We start from the raw sequence: 22603 nt of genomic DNA, 5'->3' as shown, positions 1-22603 counted from the left end.
GCCCTCTTGTCTGCAACGCTGTCTGCGAGGCTTCTGCGGTGGTCACAATTTTTGGGACGTGCACGCAGAGCGTCTGCGAAGGTGGGGGGGGCTACGCAGACGCTATCTGCGACACCGTCTGCGAGGACTGCGTTGTCAGCATAAATTGGCCTTAAGGGGGTCTGCCCCTTCGGAAAATTTTTTGGGAAAAAAAAATGGTGTAAAACGGTGCAGCCTCCTGCATTCTGAGTGCCATGTTTGAAGAAAATTGATCGAGAAATCGGACTAACATACTCGTCACACTCGTCATTGACGAACATAATCCATCAGTGACGAAGAGAAAATTACAAGCAGTCATTACAGTGACGAATGTATGTGTCACCTTTATCATAAGTCATCATTTAAAGAAATCCCTCTGCTTGCCGAAATCCAGCCGCAGCAAAGAGACGGCGGGAAGCCAGAGTGTAAATAACGAGCATGTGCTTGTGACCAATAAAAACAGACTACGCATAATGATCAAATGGGCGCCAAGCTTTAGACCAATCGCACTGCGTCTTAAATCGGCCTGGTGTCGGGGTGTAGTTATCTCTGCGTGAATCAAACAATGGCGCTAATGGGTCTAAGCTGACGAAGTGTTCTGGGTGGCCTTCTTCAAGCACTGAAGATGATTTAAGGACCAAAACAGCCACAGGGGAGGTACATTCAGAGCCCCGACTGTCCCATGTCAGTAATACAGGGGTATGTTTTGAAGGAGAAAAAAAAAAAAAAGCCAAAATGAAAGTGCGGTCAGCCACAGCAAGCAACTGAAGGGAGCTATGTTTCAAGCAGTGTGGTGTGTTGAGCTCCCGTGGTGAACGCATGATGAAAAACACAGTCTCATTCTTTGTTCGGTTCGTAAATCAACGGGAAAATCAGATTCCTTGACTGTCGGTTGTTCCAAGACTCTTTTTGACTCAATTGTAAATAAATTTGTGTGTTGAAGTAGAGTCCTAATATCTCTTTTGAATAATTCCATGTGAAAATAACCTTCAGTAAGCTCAAACTAAAGAGGTTTATTTTAGCTTGATGATGCACAGGGAGCCCAAAATCAAATCTCTCTTATTAGAGACTGGAGTGGAGGCCAAATTCTATATGTAATGGAGAGACCTAGCTGGATCTGTACAAATATGTGAATTGTGCCAGTTTGGTTGGTATTAGGGTTGGGCGGTATTACGGTAAGAAGGTATCCCGAGGTATCCAAAAGTACCAACGGTATCGGTCTCATTACCGTCATTTTAAAAAAATATATAATATCTAAATAAATATGGAGTACATGAGGTCATAATATAAAATAATAAATTGAAGATCATCCCGAATAACTGTGTGATTGTATTTTCACTAATTCTATCAATTTCCTAAAGAAGTTCTCATCGCGTGCAGAGTTGTTTATGTCGTTACCATGGCAACCCTGCGTGACATTTGGAGTCTGACAGAAAGCTTCGCAAGAGACTGAGACCGGGGGTGTCATGGCTCAGATGGCTAAGGCACCGTACCATAAATCCGGGGACCCGGGTTCGATTCCGACCCGAGGTTATTTCCCGATCCCGTCTCTCTCTCTCCCCCGCTCATTTCCTGTCTCTCTATAGTGTCCTATCTAAAAAAAAAAAAAGAGACTGAGACCGTGGTTGAAAGATGGCAAGTCAAGATAACGAGTTAGTGGCAAAAAAAAAAAATACAACATCGGCAGTGTGGCAGTATTTTGGTTTCAAACCAAACGAAAAATCTAATATGTCCCCTAAGGCACACCATAGCCTGGGGTACTCCACTTCCACGAGATCTCTCCAATGAGTTGTGTTTTGAGTAGGTTACATGAGTAACAACAAGGTAAAATAATATAACGTATGACATTTGGGATGTGGGTAATAAACGTTTGAAATGTCATCTACTGAAGAAACGGAAGAAAACATCGTAGCGTAAACTGTTAGGTTTCTGGTGGGAATTAGCAATGCGCTTGCTATCTTTGTTGGGTGTGTTAAACCGTATGGATTTAAGTGGAATAATTGTAAGGAGTTATGTGATCAAGACAACGTTTTAAGCAAGGTAAGGCCATTTGATTATTAATTCCCCCGCCATGGCATGACGTGGGCCCATATGATTTTGCCTTGTGCAGCTATCACGCATTTGAATTAGGTTCGCCTCATTTGCGCTGAAGAATATGGTTTATCGCGCAGTCTAAACGGACTTGGGTGTTGGTTGATTCTTTTTCTTTTTTTTATTTCCCATGCTTGAAAGGGTATGATCCTGCTCATCGTGTACTTTTTTTTGATGGAGTAGGTGAAATAGTGCTGCAAATGGCGTTTCAACGCAGACATGTGTAAACGACAGTTGAATGCTATTTTCAAGATGAAGGAAGAGTTGTGTGATGCTTTGAAATATCTCTTAATCCATTCATCAATGCACAAAATTCGCTTTGCTGCTTAATCCATACCACAATGCACACAATTCGCTATGCTGCTTTTAAATAGTACATTTGAGGCATAGGCGCACGTTACACAGTAGGCCGAAACAAAATATTATTTTTTTCTCGGTAATACCGTATACCCCGGGAAAACACAGAGACAGTTTAAAGGTATCAAAATTTGGATACCGCCCAACCCTAGTTGGTATAAACCTGTATTAAGTTCACTTTAAGTCAGTAACTAAGAAAAAAAAAATACAGACTAAGAAATGAAAAAACAAGAACAGGTGAAGAATACTTCTTTGACTTGCTTTTTCAAGAGAATATTTTTCAGAATCCAGCAGGAACGCTGCTTCACAAAATGCAGCTCCTCACCTCGCCTCGATGCTTTGATGCATGGATAATCCGATGACCAAGTCACCTTGAACTTGCCGTCATCACGAGCCCCCCCCCCTCGGAGTTTTTCATTGGTCGCGATCACCAGGGCATTTCTTTTTCATAAATACTAGTGTGATTTGTTGTAACATGTGACCTTGTTGCTGATTGGCTTGAACCATAATGAGAACCAATGGAATGGTGCGATACAGCAATACAATTTAGATTCAACATCATTATCGTGCCATTCCATTGGCTCTCAGCTTCACTTAATATGACCACTTGGCGCGATAAGACTTGTATCCCCTGTGCCGAACACAGCTGACGTGAGATCAGAAGAGCGAATCCAACAGCGTTCACTGATCATTTTGTAATGCGGTAATTTTTAGAACTAAAAGTGGTAGACTACCGCGTCAATCGGTAGAGTTGGCAAGTCTGTATTTTACATGTTGGTTTTACTGATTCACGCCAACATCAGCCCTAAACTCGTACTCCGTATCCGATCAGTAAATCCCTATGGTGTATTTGTCCATTCACAGGCTGACAGTAAAAAGTATTCACTACGGTATAAAAATGTACATCATGAAACCATCAGCTTATCAAGAAATTAATCACTTTAATGTGTTAAAGTATAAAAGAAAAGACTATGGGGTCTAGAGCACTGCTTGAACAGAAGGTTTTGCTCTGAAATACTTCAGAGATGACCATCAACAGGCCTTTCAATTACATGAAACCTGTGACGGATAACGTCGTAGGTGCCCAAATTAAAAAGGCGCCCGAATTAAGGTCAAGCGCCCAAAATATGCTACCAAAAGTAAAAAAAAAAAAAGTTAAATTAATTTGGCTGCATAAAATCCAATGTCTTGACTTTCTTCTTTAAAAACAGAAATTAGTCAAGTCAACTTTGTCAAATATGCTATACATGCTCGACATATTAGCATGCATCTCATATAATTGACGTGAAATCTGCACCATTCCCATGTTGTTCCGGGTTCTTCGAACTAGCCGTAAGCCTTGCGCAGGGCAGGAATTCTCCATCAACGGCGATCGGCACGCCACGATTTCGTGGAGGAGCGAAACTCGCGTACCAATGACCAGAGCGGGATTTCCACATTAGGTAAAGCTTCTTTCTTCTTTTATGTCGGTTGGCAAACAGCTTTTAGGTGCATTACCGCCACCTTCTGGACTGGAGTGTGAACCAGAATGTTTACTACCGTATTGTGCTAAATTCTCCTAATAATTCCTGCATCATTTAAAAGCCTAAAAATAGCCCTATATCCCACATTATCTGACCTCAACTGCAATATCTTTCTGATACCAAGTGTCATATGATTTAAATCAGGTAAAAGACTGAATAAAAGAGAGTGATTCAGGACAAAACTGTGTGTATTTAAGATACAGCTTGCATCTTAAATACACACAGTTGTGTAAGTGTGGGTGGAATCACTCACTACGTTTACATGCACATAGAGAGAATCGAATTTCTGCCGTTGCTCGACTGAAATCGAAGTTCAAAATGCCATGTATACACCTTAATTCGGCTGAAATTGAACCGAACTTGATTTCTCGGAATCGAGCTACACGACCTAGTTTATGCGATTTCTGCCGAGCTACTTAGTGCATGTATACCCTATCGAGCTAGTTGTCGAGCTACTTCCGGAAGTGACGAGTGACGAGACCACAAGCGGGAAACACAACAGCCTCGGTCGGCATGACAACGAATCATGACAACGGCATGAATCTTTTCTTTTTGTGGCATTGTTTGCACTGTTAAAATTTAGCTCACTTACTGTATCACCAAATACATCTGTACAGTTGTTGCATAGCTGTGAATTGTGTACATAAACAAGTAATTGTATTTGTGTGTATATATGTCCAACATCTGAAGAATGTCAATAAAAACAAAACAATTGAACTTTTTGTGTGTTTATTAAGACATAAGTTAAATTGTAAGCAAAAAAAATTTTTTTGTAAGCAAAAAATGGACTTTAGAAAAATATTATTGTGCAAAATAAGTTGTCTTACAAAACAGTGGTCTGCGCCAGACAGTTTGTAGCCATACAGTCTGTTAGAGCAAGCCTAACAGCTTGAACACGGAACTGCTAGTGTTGCCAGATTGGGGGTTTTAAGTGCATTTTAGCGGATTTGAACATGTTTTGGGCTGGAAAACGTCAGCAATATCTGGTAACACTTTAGCTCTTCTTCATGACGACAACCGGAAGTGTACCAACACGATGGGGCGTGTAGCGCCACGTGTGGCTCGGGTGCACAATGCACCTTGCACAATAGCCCGATTTCACTTGTGCATGTAGGACTGGATTTCTCTGGCACCCCTGCTGGGACCCTTTGCTCAATTACCAACGGCAGCTCGATTTGGACGTGCATGTAAACGTAGTCAGTGACTCCAAGTTGGAGTGACAGGGTCTGGAGTGGAGCCCCGGTTGGGGGGGGCCAGGGGGACAAAGTCCCCCTGAAACTGATGGACTTTGGGCTTTTTTGACAGTGAAACTGGCCAATAAATGGATAGAAAATGCTAAATCATTGTGTTAATTTTTTGTAAAATGATTTTAACATTCTTACTGTACATATCTTTATTGTCAATGTGAGACTCATTTGACATTTCAGTTGAGACTGATGCGCATCCGTGAATTAATTATATTTTTGTGTGTGTGTGAAAAATAAATTAACTGCCATGCATAAAATACCCAATTACAATAAATGCGTACTTTTTTTTTCCAATACACATAATTAATGTTAATTGGATAAAACCACTGCAATCCATGCACGAGCTGATGCGCATGCCCGAGACTGGCACTACAAAGCCACCCCGGCCTCCGTAGTTTGGGTCCTTTGACCCAGGAACCCGGAAGTCCTGCACTAAACAACCACAGGGAAGCAACGGGAAAATGCAGCTCTCGCCTACACAATCACAGATATGTAAAATAAAAGATCTGAACTTAACTAGTGTGCGTGTGTGTGTGTGTGTGCGCGCGCGCTGTTATATGATTACTATAACTGTGTATGGTCAGAAAAGATGATAGATAAGCGTAACTGTTGCACAATAACGCCACAAACACCCAGAAAGTTATTTAGCTGCAGCTTGTAACTTCCAGTGTTACGATATGTCAGTATAGTGTAATGTGGTGCGGTGTAGCGTAACGTAGGGATAGACCTCAATCCGCAGAGCTCTGGGTCACATTGTATGCAGCCGGCCAGATGTTTTTCTATTGCAATCGCGTGGCCACTTCAGGTAGCCCCGTATGCATTCGTTTAATGGTCTTCTGAGTGTTAAATAGTTACAAAGTTATAATAAAACGAATATGATTTATTTGGTGTACACTGATGAAGTTACGTATTTTGGGGGGTTTTTTTGGCCATGGGAAGAGTGGCAGGCCAGAATTATAATGTGGCGATGCGCCACTTTAAAGGGGAAGAAAGGGCAATATATAGAGTAAATTTAACAATAAAACACACATTGACGAACCTTATTCAAGACTTACAAAAGTTTTTTGTTCTAAGGTTGGAAAGTTATAGTGTTTTGAAAGTAGCTCGAGCAAACTATTTCCGCAGTTTGAACAGCCCGCCATGATATTAATTTTATCCAATCAGAATGCACGTTCGGGCGGCACGGTGGTGTAGTGGTTAGCGCTGTCGCCTCACAGCAAGAAGGTCCGGGTTCGAGCCCCGGGGCCGGCAAGGGCCTTTCTGTGTGGAGTTTGCATGTTCTCCCCGTGTCCGCGTGGGTTTCCTCCGGGTGCTCCGGTTTCCCCCACAGTCCAAAGACATGCAGGTTAGGTTAACTGGTGACTCTAAATTGACCGTTGGTGTGAATATGAGTGTGAATGGTTGTCTGTGTCTATGTGTCAGCCCTGTGATGACCTGGCGACTTGTCCAGGGTGTACCCCGCCTTTCACCCGTAGTCAGCTGGGATAGGCTCCAGCTTGCCTGCGACCCTGTAGAAGGATAAAGCGGCTAGAGATAATGAGATGAGATGAGAATGCACGTTCATTTTCTCTGCGTAACACTCATGACGTATGTATGTGCCCGGTTGTGTTGGCTCATTAAGGTTGGGAATAGCACGTGTGAATCGGAAAGTAGGATGAATTGTAAGTGATCGGCTACACAATGCCACAGTGTGTTGCTTTCGGGTGTAATAACAGGACCGATGGAAAGCATAACGATCCTCCAGACGCGTCTTTTCACTCGTTTCCGCTGAAAAACACCAAGCGAGTTCGAGCTTTCTTCTCTTCTTTCGTCATCACCGGAGTCGAGAGTACCTCTCCTAGGTTCAAACCGGTACCCTTCTAAGCCATAGCCTGCTTGCAGTGTGTCTTGCGGGATCTCTTCGCACGATTCGACAGAGCTGTCGCTTTCAGTTGATGCGCCTGACACCATAATTACACGCTTCTCTCCTAGTGCAGTGGGTAGGGCTGATGTCACGGTCTTTTAAAAATGGCGACTCTTGTGCGGTTTAGCGTACCGACTATTATATTTACAATTACCAAGATATTTCGTTGTTTTCTAGTACATAAATTTGATAGAATACGTTACTTTGTCACATCAGCAACCGTATATATTGCCCTTTCTTCCCCTTTAAAAGCACCCGTAGAGAATACTGTATTACATAGCATATTTATGTATGTAATACATACATATCACTCATATTACTCATCACAAACATTGGCACCCCACAGGGATGCGTCCTCAGCCCTGTCCTCTACACTCTGTTCACCCATGACTGTGTCGCCTCCCACAAGGACATCATCATACTGAAGTTCGCGGACGACACCGCAGTGATAGGACGCATCACTGGCGGTGACGAAACGGCCTACAGGAGGGAGGTGGCCAGTCTGGTGTCATGGTGTGAGGACAACAACCTCACCCTCAACAGGGACAAGACGAAGGAGATGATAGTGGACATGAGGAAGGAGAGGAGGCCTCATCGGCCGCTGTTCATCCGGGAGCTTGAGCAGCTTCAAATGCCTGGGTGTTCACATCAGTGAGGACCTCACATGGACACTCAACACCACGCAGCTGGTTAGGAAGCCTCAACAGCGACTTTACTTCCTGAGGAGGCTGAGGAAGTTTGGTATGTCACCCAAGATCCTCAGCAACTTCTACAGCTGCATGACTGAGAGCATCCTGACCAGCTGCATCACTGTGTGGTACAGCAGCACTACAGCAATGGACCGCAAACGCCTGCAAAGGGTGGAGAAGACTGCTGAGAGGATCACCAGAGCTCCACTGCCCTCTCTGCAGAGCATCTACCACCACAGAGTCCACAGGAGAGCTGCCTCCATCCTCAAAGACCCCACCCACCCCCAGCACAGACTGTTCACACTTCTACCCTCAGGCCGGAGGCACAGATGTGTGAAATGTAAGACTGTCAGACTAAAGAACGCTTTCTTTCCCACCGCCATCAGACTCCTGAACAGCTGACAGGAGTCTATAACCGTGGACTACCTCCCTGTAAACTGTCCTTGACTGTTTACATTTGTTTGCACATTACTGCCCTCTTTGCTGCCGTTCCTTGACTGTTTGCATCTGGTTAAATTGTTTGCACATATTTGCACATTACTGCCCTTCTGCTGCTACGTCGGATCATCGCCTTATTTTGTATTACACTATTTTGCACTACATTCACCTTTATTTATTTATTTTTCTATACTGTGTGTTTTGTTTTTGTTGCTTTATTTTTGCACTATATTGCCTTTTTCTTCTTCTGCCTATTTATTTATTTATTTATTTGTAATTGGCATTCATGGTGGACAGCAAACTATTTCATTGTGCAAGTGGACACGTCCCAACTGTGCATATGACAAACACTTTGAACTTGAAATTTCAAAACACTCATAACCTGCTATAGCAGTGACAAAATAGCGGTCAGAAATGCATTCCTACGTTTTATAAAACGAGATAGAATTTTGATGATTAAAAAAAAATTGCCTTCAGTTCTTCTTTACAAAGTTTTATCTTCAATATTTGTTGTTTGCACTGTCTGTGCACCTTGGTCCATCAGAAAATGAAATTTCATCCTTCTGTATATTGTGGATGTGGAAGAAAGACAAAAGTTGAGTTGAGTTTGTAGAGGGCATGATGAGGTCTAATGCAATTTTGATGAGGAAATAGAGGCAGGTTGAGAGTGTTCACTCACTCACCCACTCACACACTCACCCACTCACTCGTTCACACACTCACTCTCACCCACCCTCTCACTCGTTCACACACTCACTCTCACCCACTCTCTCACTCTCACCCACTCACTCTCACCCACCCTCTCACTCTCACCCACCCTCTCACTCTCACCCACCCTCTCACTCTCACCCACCCTCTCACTCTCACCCACCCTCTCACACTCTCTCGCCCTCACCCACTCTCTCGCCCTCGCCCTCTCGCACTCTCACACTCACCCACCCAATCTCTCACACTCACCCACTCACACCCACCCACTCACACTCACCCTCACCCACTCACACTCTCCCACCCACTCACTCACACCCACTCACACTCTCTCGCCCACACTCAGCCACTCTCTCACATTCACACACTCAGCCACCCTCACCCTCTCACACTCACCCACTCTCTCACACTCACCCACCCTCACACACTCACCCACCCTCTCACACCCACTCTCACACCCTCACCCACCCTCTCACCCACTCTCTCACACTCACCCACTCCCTCACCCACCCTCACCCACTCCCTCACACTCACCCACTCACCCTCTCACTCAGCCACCCTCACACACTCACCCACTCTCTCACTCTCACCCACTCTCTCACCTTCACCCACCCACTCTCTCACCCTCACCCACCCACTCTCTCACCGACCCACCCACTCACACCCACCCACCCGCACCCTCACCCACCCTCACACCCACTCACTCACCCACTCTCTCACTCACCCTCACCCACTCTCTCACTCACCCTCACCCACCCTCACCCACTCTCTCACACTCACCCACTCACCCTCTCACTCAGCCACCCTCACACACTCACCCACTCTCTCACACTCACCCACTCACTCTCACCCACCCTCACCCACTCTCTCACACTCACACTCACCCACCCTCACACACACCCACTCACTCACCCACTCACCCACCCACTCACCCTCACCCACTCTCTCACACACACCCACCCACCCTCACACACACCCACCCACCCCCACCCACCCTCACACACACCCACTCTCTCACTCACCCTCACCCACTCTCACCCACCCTCTCACACTCTCTCACACTCTCTCACACTCACCCACTCACTCAGCCACCCTCATACACTCACCCACTCTCTCACCCTCACCCACTCACTCACCCACCCACTCACACTCACCCACCCGCACCCTCATCCACCCTCACACCCACTCACTCACCCACTCTCTCACTCACCCTCACCCACTCCCTCACCCACCCACTCCGCCACCCTCACCCACTCACTCACACTCACCCACTCACTCACTCTCTCACACTCACCCACTCTCTCACACCCACTCACTCACACTCACCCACCCACCCACTCACTCACTCTCTCACACCCACTCACTCACTCTCTCACACAAACTCACTCACTCTCTCACACTCACTCACTCTCTCACACACACTCACCCACTCACCCACACTCACCCACACTCACCCACTCACACTCACCCACTCACTCACACACACTCACTCTCTCACACACACTCACCCACTCACTCTCTCACACACACTCACCCACTCACTCACTCTCTCACACACACTCACTCACTCTCTCACACACACTCACTCTCTCACTCACTCACTCTCTCACACACTCACTCACTCTCTCACACACTCACTCACTCACTCTCTCTCTCACACTCACTCACTCACTCACTCTCTCACACACTCACTCACTCACTCTCTCACACACTCACTCACTCTCTCACACACTCACTCACTCACACACTCACTCACTCACTCTCACACACTCACTCACTCACTCTCTCACACACTCACTCACCCACTCTCTCACACACACACTCACCCACTCTCTCACACACACTCACCCACTCTCTCACACACACTCACCCACTCTCTCACACACACTCACCCACTCTCTCACACACACTCACCCACTCTCTCACACACACTCACCCACTCTCTCACACACACTCACCCACTCACTCACACACACTCACCCACTCTCTCACACACACTCACCCACTCTCTCACACACACTCACCCACTCACCCACTCTCACACTCACCCACTCTCACACTCACCCACTCTCACACTCACCCACTCTCACACTCACCCACTCTCACACTCACCCACCCACTCTCTCACACTCACCCACCCACTCTCTCACACTCACCCACACTCACTCACCCACCCACTCACGACCTACAGTAAGTGATCACTGTCATACACTACTTCTGGGACAGCCAATAATGCAATAATGCTCTATATTCTCTAAATAAAAAGTCATGTTCTGACACAAACAAACCCAATGCTCATGCTTTAGTTATTAAAGTTGAATATAAAAGTATAAAGACTTTCAGTAGATAAGGACTGAAAGCATCTAGACTTTTAATATGAGCTCTCAGGATGAGTGAAAATATTCCCTATTATGTAAATTTCCCCACCGAGGGACGAAAAAACATCTTATCTTACATAAATAACTTTGCTGATTTATTATCTGTTAATAAACATAACCGTTATATTTAAACTCCATGTTCACTACTGTTACAGCTGGACCGCCTGCCGCATCCCAAATAACCCCCTGCACATACCGTAGTGTACTAGAAGGAGTGTCTAAGCAAGTATTTAACAGCACACAGCTCAGTGATACTGTAGGGAGTAAGGAGCCATTCGGGATTCAGCCTCGGCTTACTGTATGCTAGCAGCATTAGCTTGTGCTGCTCACCATGTCGATGTAGCTGTGCAGGAACAGACTCAGCGCCGGCAGTCACACTGTTCTCCCCGAGTCGGAAATCAAGCGGCTCCGAGGACATAGGCCTGTCTGTGGTGCTGTTCTTTGAAAGTTGAATATGTCAAGCAGAAACAACTCGCCTCCCTACGACCAATTGATTCACCCTCGGCTCCGGAGTGTTTTCAACTGCAGTAGAGGTCACGCTACGGATTCTCGCGACTTAGCTGGACACGGAGTTTGCCTGCATTCAAAAACATATAACAGACTAAATAAATCTTGAACTTATTTTCAAAACGCTATGTTTATAGCATATATTGAAATATAATCGTGATTTTTTTGTTTTCTAATTCAAAATATAGCACGCTTGTCAATATTTGTAATTTAATTGTTTTGATATGTACAGGCAAAATCTTAGACAGCCTTCGATCTTTAAAGGCCCCGTTCCCGGAAGCAGATTGGAAAACACATGTGACGTTTTTCTACCGGTGTTTGTGACAACACTGCAGTAGATGAACGGAGAAAACTGCGTTGTATTTTGTTGTTATTGCTGTTTTTAATTTCTTATTTTCCTTATCCATCTGTACTGAAATATATTGATGCGTTTACTTTGACTTTTTACACTAAACCTTTTGACAATGTGAACCAAGTACCTTATTAGATCAGAAATCAGTGCGAGTTTGACCGGTTAGTGCAAGAGGCCAAAAGAGCTGGAGCACACTCACAAACACCTGGCAGGTTTTCCTTCTTTCTCATGTGAAGAAAAAGCTGGACAAGGAAATATTGTTAAAATATCAAACAAGCTCTTTTATTGGTAAAATATCACAATTATGTAAGTTAGATACAGCACTGGTTAGCTGGGGAACAAATTCCACGGGGTTTCATCTAAGGGCCTCTGCATGCTCTTGCGACAAGGCTTTCGCAGATAGCTTTTCGCAGACAGTTGTAATTTATCGTTGAGCGGGGAGTAATAGGTGTGCGCGATGTTATTCACCGCCACAACGCAAGGGGGCGCGAAGTCGCGAAATCGCTAGGAGTAGTTGGTGGGTGTGGTTAGTGGAGTGTTTATCCTCCGGTTACTTATAATGACTAGAACTGGAGTCGTATAGATGTACGTACTTTCTCACTTCCTCGATCAACCGCTCTTCGTGCTGCTCCATCTTCGCTCGTGTTTTTAAAAGTGGCGGTCGTGAAAACAAACCAAACCGGGAAAGTAGGGAAGCGGAAGTGCGTGTACAGTGGATGTAGAGTGGACCAATCAGAGCCCTCTTGTCTGCGACGCTGTCTGCGAGGCTTCTGCGGTGGTCACAGTTTTTGGGAGGTGCGCACAGAGCGTCTGCGAAGGTGGGGGGGGCTACGCAGACACCATCTGCGAGGACTGGGTTGTCAGCATAAATTGGCCTTCTGTTGTAAAACAGACACGACCATCGAAGCAATGCAACAGTATTAAAGATGGAAAAAGAAAAAAAACTAACAGGGAAATGCACATGTTTAACATACTCACCATTCATATAAATCCACCCACTTTTCTAAAGAAGGATTTGACCACCATTTGTTGAAGTAGAAGCCTTTATTTGTCACACATACACTTAAGCACAGTGAAACTCCTCTCTGCATTTAACCTGTCTAAAGCAGTGAACACACACGCGTACCCAGAGCAGTAGGCAGCTATGCTACAGCGCCCTGGGAGCAGTTGGGGGTTAGGTGCCTTGCTCAAGGGCACTTCAGGCCATGGCTGCCCCATGTTAACCCCTTTGGAAACCCATGCAGACACAAGGAGAACCCAGAACCTTCTTGCCTTGAGGCAACAGTGCTAACCACTACACCGCTATGTCACCCAAACATCACTACATCACTTTTGTTCATACTACAGTCACTGAATCTGTGGTTGATAGAAGAGAGCAACTGGATTTGCTTGAAAAGTCTTGAAGACGTTTCGCCTCTCATCCGAAAGGCATCCTCAGTTCTGTCTGTCTAATAGGGAGTATCAAGTATTTATCCTCTCATGGATCATCATAGAATCCGAATCAGAATGCTGATGGCTGCATTGTAGGTGGCTGATAGATGTCATAGACACCCACCTCTGTTCAGTGATGGTCGTTCCAGGTTGACAAAAATGAACGATCCTCTCTGGCTAAGATGTCTGCCAGTTTTCTGGAAGTCCTCTCATACTCCCGCACCAGTTGAAGGGAACTCATCCCAAAGTGCGTAAAAACATATCTGTGAAGATACTCCGTCATCCAGGTACATAGTAATCTGTGGTTGGTAGAAGAGAGCAACTGGACTTGCTTGAAAACTTTTCAAGCAAGTCCAGTTGCTCTCTTCTACCAACCACAGATTACTATGTACCTGGATGACGGAGTATCTTCACAGATATACAGTCACTGAACAAAATACTGGCATCTTTTTTTCTCTTATGCTGGGCTCAGACTACACAAATTCAGCCCAATTTGGGCACAGTTTTGTCGTGGCTGACAAACTTCCAGCACCTGACCTGAATATGATCGTCGAGAACAATGAACAGGTCTTGTGCTGTAACATAATCGAAGAACAGCGATGTGGCCTCTGGGATGCCCGACGACACCCCCGACCAAAATTCTAGCATGTCAGAATTTTTGTATTTTCTTGCCTCATTTGACAATTCCTGTGAAGTGTTCCTTGACATTCCTTTTGTAGTGATGACTGGCAATTTTTTGACCCTCCTTCCTAAGGACACGCAAGGACATGAACAATGATTGATCAGGGTCAAACATATAGTGTTACGAGTCTCCTGACCAAGGCACTGCAATAATTTATGGCACTATGATTGCCTAATCTGGCATGGTGACCATCTTGGAACACAAAAATATTGTGTAGTCTGATTCCAGCATTAGTCTCATGCACTTTTTCTCCCTGGAGTGTAAACTGCACATATGTATAATCCCTTTGTTGAGTGCCAGCATTTTTTAACCCACACCTTGTTCTGCTTCTGCAAGGAGGTTAAGAATTGGCCATTGATGGAACAAAATAAAGGCACCAAATATGCATCCAAATCGACACAAGAATAATTGTGGCCAGGAAACCGCGACGTCAGTCTCCAGATTTAAACCCTATTGAAAAACGTAGGAGTAGTGCCAACAGTGCAATCAGAAGTTTACACACACAGACATCAATGTCATCATGGACATGAATGTCATGGCAGTGTTGGGCTTTCAATATTTTCTTTGAACTGTTCTTTTTCTGGGGCAGAATGACTGTACAACATACACCGTTACTGAAAAAAAGAAGAAGAATTTGTTACACAAGTTTGAGCTTATTTTGGGTTTTCTGAAATCAACACAGGGTCAAAAGTATACATAGAGCACACCTAATATTTGGTTAAATGTCCCTTAGCAAGTTTCACATTGACCAGAAGATTTTGGTAGCCATCAACAAGCTTCTGACAGAAATCTGGTTGGATATTTGACAACTCTTCTTTGCAGAATTAGTAAAGTTCAAACAAATGTGTGTGTTTCCTGGCATGGACATGACTTTTAAGCACAGTCCATATATTTCCAATAGGATTGAGGTCAAGATGTATTTTAAGCTTAATGTTAACCTGCTACGTATATTAATTTCACAACCAGCTTTGATGTGTGTTTGGGGTCATTGTCCTGTTGGAACACCCAATCGTGTCCAAGTTTCTGCTGGTTTGAGGTTATGGTGACAAATTCTGAGGTAGTCCTCCTTCTTCTTCATTATTCCACCCACTTAATGCAATGCATCAGTTCCACTGACAGCAAAACAGCCCCAAAGCATGATGCTACCAACACCATGCTGACAGTTGGTACAGCGTTCCTCTGTACCTCTGGTGATTGTGACCAAACAACCTTTGTCTCATCTGACCATAGAACTTTCCTCCAGAAGGCTTTTTCTTTGTCCATGTTGTCAACTGCAAACTTTAGTTGAGATTGAATGTGTTGATTTTGGAGCAGGGGCTTCTTTCTTGGATGGCATCCTTTCAGTCCATTTTGTTGTAAAACTCGCTTGACTGTAAACAGTGTTCCAGCAGCTTCGAGTTCATGACAGGCCTGTGCCTTGGTGGTTCCTGGGTTGTTGCTGACCATCTGAACCAATTTCCTCTCAGCTGAGGGTGACAGTTTGGCTCTTTTCCAGCAAAGTGGCTACACCTCCCAATAACTTGTGCTTAGATGCGATTGTTTGAACTGATGATCTTTGAATCTGCAGTTGTTTGGAAATGGCTCCAAGAGACCTTCCTGAGTTGTGTAATTCTGTGATCCTCTTTCTCAGATCTGCATTGAGCTCCTTGGACTTTTCCATTATACTGTGTTTTGGTCAATCCAGTGAGTCTGTCAAACAAACCCTTTTTATGTTGGAAGAGAGAAGCTAACAGCTATCGTCAATCATGATCACAAATATGAAATTAAGATGCCTTGGCAAGTTAAAAGACATTTTGGAATTTTCAGCGCCACTGAATTAATAATATAAGTGGGCGTATGCAAAGTTTTGACCCTGTATGCATAATTTTGACCCTGTGTTGATTTCAGAAAATCCAAAATAAATTAAAACTTGTGCGCCAAATTCTTGCTTAAGGATGCATGTTGTATAATCATTCTGCCACAGAAAAAGAACAGTTCAAACAAAATCACTGAAAGCTCAATATTGCCATGACAATTATGTCCATGTATGTAAACTTCTGACCACAACTGTATCTACAGATTTGAGAATATAAAGGAGTTCTACATGAAAATGTTCTGCATGGAGGAGTGGATGAAGAATATCATACTTGCATAATTCATAAATATTGCTGTTCTTTTTATCTGTCTGTCTGTCTTAAAGGAACAGTCCACCGTACTTCCATAATGAAATATGCTCTTATCTGAATTGAGACGAGCTGCTCCATACCTGTCCGAGCTTTGTGCGACCTCCCAGTCAGTCAGCCGCAGTCAGACGCGCTGTCACTCCTGTTAGCAATGTAGCTAGGCTCAGCATGGCCAATGGTATTTTTTGGGGCTGTAGTTAGATGCGACCAAACTCTTCCGCGTTTTTCCTGTTTACATAGGTTTATATGAGCAGTGATATGAAACAAGTTCAGTTACACAAATTGAAACGTAGCGATTTTCTATGCTATGGAAAGTCCGCACTATAATGACAGGCGTACTAACACCTTCTGCGCGCTTCGACAGCACATTGATACGGAGCTCAGATATCAATGCGCTGCCGAAGCGCGCAGAAGGTGTTAGTACGCCTGTCATTATAGTGCGGACTTTCCATAGCATAGAAAATCGCTACGTTTCAATTTGTGTAACTGAACTTGTTTCATGTCACTGGTCATATAAACCTATGTAAACAGGAAAAACGCGGAAGAGTTTGGTCGCATCTAACTACAGCCCCAAAAACTACCATTGGCCATACTGAGCCTAGCTACATTGCTAACAGGAGTGACAGCGCGTCTGACTGACTGGGAGGTCGCGCAAAGCTCGGACAGGTACGGAGCAGCTCGTCTCAATTCAGATAAGAGCATATTTCATTATGGAAGTACGGTGGACTGTTCCTTTAACTGTCCTTGTCCTGACACTGAAGCTTGGTTAAGGCCAATCAGTAGCTCTAAATGTTAATTAAAAAAGCAAATGCTTAACAGATTATGTTCAGGAAATGTATACTGAAACTAACTTCTGGGGGAGGGGGTGGGAGGTGTCATTTTCAAGCTCAGGTCCTCTACCAGAGGCCTGGGAAATTCTATCTGTCTGTCTGTCTGTCTAATCATTAAATTAAAAACACTGACAGGTCAAGTCAAGGGCAGCACGGTGGTGTAGTGGTTAGCGCTGTCGCCTCACAGCAAGAAGGTCTGGGCTCGAGCCCTGTGGCCGGCGAGGGCCTTTCTGTGTGGAGTTTGCATGTTCTCCCCGTGTCCGTGTGGGTTTCCTCCGGGTGCTCCGGTTTCCCCCACAGTCCAAAGACATGCAGGTTAGGTTAACTGGTGACTCTAAATTGACCGTAGGTGTGAATGTGAGTGTGAATGGTTGTCTGTGTCTATGTGTCAGCCCTGTGATGACCTGGCGACTTGTCCAGGGTGTACCCCGCCTTTCGCCTGTAGTCAGCTGGGATAGGCTCCAGCTTGCCTGCGACCCTGTAGAAGGATAAAGCGGCTAGAGATAATGAGATGAGATGAGGTCAAGTCAATAGCATTGGTTACCTTGGCACCTGTTAAGGGGTGGGATATATTATGCAGCAAGAGAACAGTCAGTTCTTGAAGTTGATGTGTTGGAAACAGGAAAAATGGGCAAGCGTAAGGATCTGAGCAACTTTGACAAGGGCCAAATTGTGATGGCTGGATCTGAACATCTCCAAAATGGCACATCTTGTGGGGTGTTCCCAACATGCAGTGGTTAGTACCTACCACAAGTGATCTAAGGAAGGACAAGCAGTGAACCGGTGACAGGGTAGTGGGCAGCCAAGGTGCGATGATTCGCATGGGGCACGAAGGCTAGTCCATATGGTCCAATCCCACAGAAGAGCTACTATAGCACAAACTGCTGAAAAAGTTAATACTGACACCTTTCTGTTTTAGCAAGCATTATTTTTTTCAGCAGTTTGTGCTACAGTATGTGTGTGCATTTGTTCTTTATTAGCTTCCTTATATGATCATAATGGAAAGACAGCTCAAATGGCATATAACGAGAATAGTGTGTGTGTAGAACCCCTTTACCTGTAAAATCAATTCTAAGGATCCCCTCAGTATGGATTTATTTAATGAATTTAAATGTGTACAATAATATTTTATCTCGACTAACAGAACATTTTATTCCCGAACTTTGTACTCACAGAACACATTAGGTGCAAGATGGCATTATTTATCAGCCTACCTGATTTTGTGGTATTCAGGGTTTGACTAAACTCATTCAATTCAAGGGACCAGTGAAACTATAAAAGCACAATAATAAATAATTATCACCTTGAAAATGCTGGGTTGTGATATCATTTAGAATTTGATGTCAGCAACATGTTTCAAAAAAAGTTGGGACGGGGCATGTTTACCACTGTGTTGCATCACCTCTTCTTTTACCAACACACATCGGAACTGAGGAGACCAATTGCTGTAGTTTTGAAAGTGAAATGTTGTCCTGTTCTTGCTGCATAAGATTTCAGTTGCTCAACAGTTCAGGGTCTCCTTTATCATATTTTTCATCTTATAATATATGAAATGTTTTCAAATAGAGACAGAAGTAGACTGCAGGCGGATCAGTTTAACACCTGGACTCTTTTCCTACAGAGCCATGCAGTTGTAATATGAGTAGAATGTGGTTCAGCATTGTCTTGCTGAAATAAGCAAGGCCTTCCCTGAAAAAGATTTTGTCTGGATGGCAGCATATTACTCTGAAACGTGAAACATCATTCAGCATTAATGATGCCTTCCCAGATGTGCAAGCTACCCATGTCATGTGCACTAATGCACCCTCATACCATCACAAATGCTGGCTTTTGAACTGTGCACTGATAACAAGATGAATGGTCCCTAGACTCTTTTTAGGAGGACGCAGCGTCCATGATTTCTAAAAGGAATTTCAATTCCTCAGACTACAGGATAGGCGGCACGGTGGTGTAGTAGTTGCCTCACAGCAAGAAAATCCTGGGTTCGAGCCCAGCGGCTGACGAGGGCCTTTCTGTTTGGAGTTTGCATGGTCTCCCTGCAGACATCCCAACCTGCAGAAACTCATTTCAGGGAGGTGTCGTGACACCCAACCCAACACCCCCCCCCCCGCTGATGGGAAAAAATTCATGCCGCATTACTTTTTTCCCATCAGCGGGGGGTGAGTTTCTGCAGGTTGGGATGTCTGTAAACCAATCAGGATGCTCTTTGTCTAGCATGCGCTACATGAACAGGCACACACGCAGTCTCTCTCGCTCTCCCTTGCGCACTCCGTCATATGCGTGATGCAGACATTAATGTTTCGCGTGCACGCTCTTGCTCACTTGCTCTAGATTCCGGGAGATATAATCCAATTTGTGGGCATCAGGGAGCCACTATCAATATGCGGGAGACTCCCGGAATTCTCCGGGAGACTTGGGATGTCTGTCCCTGTGTCTGTGTGGGTTTACGCTGGGTGCTCTGGTTTCCCCCACAGTCCAAAGACTTCCAGGTTAGGCTAATTAGTGGCTCTACACTGCAAAAAATGGCCTTTCAAAAATAAGAAATAAAAGATTAAAACAAAGCATATTTGCTTGAATCAGGTGAAAAAAATCTGCCAGTGGAACTAGTCAAATTTGACTTGGTAAGATTTCTTAAAGTAAGATGAAAAATCTAACCTCTTTTTAGATGAAATAATTCCAAAATAAGATTGGGGAACTTATTATGCGAGATCTGATTAACTCAAAATAATCAAAATAGTTCTTATAACAAGATCGTACTTCTTACATTTAGCCATTTTTTTTAAAAGATTTTTTTGGGGCCTTTTCCACCTTTATTGGATAGGACAGTGTAGAGACAGGAAATAAGTGGGAGAGAGACGGGGAGGGATTGGGAAATGACCTCAGGTCAGAATCGAACCTGGGTCCCCGGATTTATGGTATGGCGCCTTATCCACCTGAGCCAAAGTGGATGACAAAGTCTTAACAGTAAAATGACAAAGTCTTAGCAGTAAAAACTGAATTTAAGCTAAATATACTAATATTCATCTCATTATCTGTAGCCGCTTTATCCTGTTCTACAGGATCGCAGGCAAGCTGGAGCCTATCCCAGCTGAAAGGCAGGGTACACCCTGGACAAGTCGCCAGGTCATCACAGGGCTGACACATAGACACAACCATTCACACTCACTTTAGAGTCACCAGTTAACCTAACCTGCATGTCTTTGGACTGTGGGGGAAACCGGAGCACCCGGAGGAAACCCACGCGGACACAGGGAGAACATGCAAACTCCACACAGAAAGGCCCTCGCCGGCCACGGGGCTCGAACCCGGACCTTCTTGCTGTGAGGCGACAGCGCTAACCACTACACCACCGTGCCACCTATACTAATATTAGGATTGTTAAATTCTACAACTAAGCATTGCTAGCTTAAAAGATTCTCCTTTTGTGACCTGTAATTAGCAAAATACTCTAGATATGAGACCAGAGACTATCTTGAATCAAGTTGACCACACGTGTAGCATTGCAACAAGTTTTTTTTTTTCCCATTTCAACATTCAAACATTAAGACATCTCTTAAGATTCCACTTCCCCAGGACCTCAGGCACCAAAAAAAATAAATAAAATAAAGTCTATGCATTTTGACTTACAGTGCTTACACAACGCCAAAGCAACAGTGCATTTTGGGGGCAAGATTCAAAGATTTTAGTAAAGTTCATTTATTCCCAAAACAAGCATACTTTTTTTTTTCTTGAAACAAGATGACCCACATTTGATAAATGTCCAAAATGTACTTACTTGTTTAAAAAAAACTTGTTTTATTTTCAAAGGTGCTCCAAATAAGACTTTTTCAAGACATTTTGTCTATACAAGATTTTCAAGATGGACTGTCTAAAAACTAGCCTTTCTAGCTAAATGAGGTTTTGCTTGTTGGGCAATTATGTCTTATAATAAGGGTGGCTAGATGTTTTGACTTGAAAATAGACAAATAAACTTCCTAAGATTTTTACTTTTTGCAGTGTAAATTGACCGTAGGTGTGAATGGTTGTTTGTCTCTATGTGTCAGCCCTACAATGACCTGGTGACTTGTCCAGGGTGTACCCCACCTCTCGCCCATAGTCAGCTGGGATAGGCTCCAGCTTGTCTGCGACCCTGTACAGGATAAGTGGCTACAGATAATGGATGGATGGATGGATGAATATAATGTCTATTGTAAATGAACTTGGGCCTAGAGAAGGTGGTGGTGTTTCTGGATGTTGTTTATATATGGCTTCTTCTTTGCATGTTAAAATTTTAACTCACGCTTGTTTTTAGGATGTTGGAGGAAACCAGAGAGCTCAGAGGAAACTTGTGCAAACACAGAGAGAAGACACAGAGAAACTCTGCACAGACAACAACCTGAGCTCAGGATGAAACCATGGACCCTGGAGCTGTGTTACCCTCTGCACCACCATGCCATCTTATCAGGAGACCTAAAGTAACTACAGCGAAACTATTGTCTGCACAGTGACATGATACTGGAGATGGCTCTAATCCAAGTTCTTCAAGTGCAGCACCCTGACATGCATTCTACATTCAGTTATTATTTTCTGCTTATTTACGTGAGCTCTGTAATTTAATCTCAAGAACAATTTGGACAATAATTGTATGCCTACAAAATGTAACCAAGTACATACAGTGGCATGCAAAAGTTTGGGCACCCTTGCTGAAAATGTCTGTTACTGTGAATAGTTAAGTGAGCAGAAGATGAACTGATCACCAAAAGGCATAAAGGTAAAGACGAGACATTTCTTTTCAGTGTTTTCTGCAATATTTGTGTATTATTTTTGTTTTGTACAATTGGAGAGTGAAAAAAGAAAAGGAACACCATGTGAAAGTTTGGGCACCCCAATACATTTGAGTTCTCAGGTAACTTTTACCAAGGTTCCAGACCTTAATTAGCTTATTGAGCTGTGGCTTGTTCAAATTCTTCATTAGGAAAGGTCAGATGATGCAGATTTCAAAGCTGTATAAATTCTCTGACTCCTCAAACTTGTCCCTAAAATCAACAGCCATGGGCTCCTCTAAGCAACTCCCTCGCATTCTGAATAATAAAATAATTGATGCTCACAAAGCAGGAGAAGGCTACAAGAACGTAGCCAAGTGTTTTCAGGTAGCTGTTTCCTCAGATCGTAATGTTATTAGAAATGGCAGTTAACAGAAATGGTGGAGATCAAGGTGAGGCCTGGAAGATGAAGAAAACTTTCTGAAAGAACTGCTCGTTGGATTGCTAGAAAGGTAAATAAAAACCCCTGTTTGACTGCAAAAGACCTT

At 44.1% G+C, this 22603-nt stretch overlaps 1 protein-coding gene across 1 annotated transcript in view; it reads right to left on the bottom strand.

Moving 5' to 3' along the window:
• Positions 1-11892, bottom strand: part of tmem161b (transmembrane protein 161B) — an 81740-nt gene extending 69848 nt beyond the window's left edge. The window contains exon 1 of the mRNA XM_060907099.1: positions 11680-11892. Within this exon, the coding sequence (XP_060763082.1) occupies positions 11680-11682 (3 nt within the window). The 5' untranslated portion in view covers positions 11683-11892. The remainder of the gene's footprint in view (positions 1-11679) is intronic.
• Between the last annotated feature and the right edge of the window lie 10711 nt (positions 11893-22603).

This window comes from Neoarius graeffei, chromosome 24 (assembly GCF_027579695.1).
Source record: "Neoarius graeffei isolate fNeoGra1 chromosome 24, fNeoGra1.pri, whole genome shotgun sequence".
NCBI lineage: Eukaryota > Metazoa > Chordata > Actinopteri > Siluriformes > Ariidae > Neoarius > Neoarius graeffei.
This window is presented reverse-complemented; position numbering and strand designations above follow the sequence as displayed.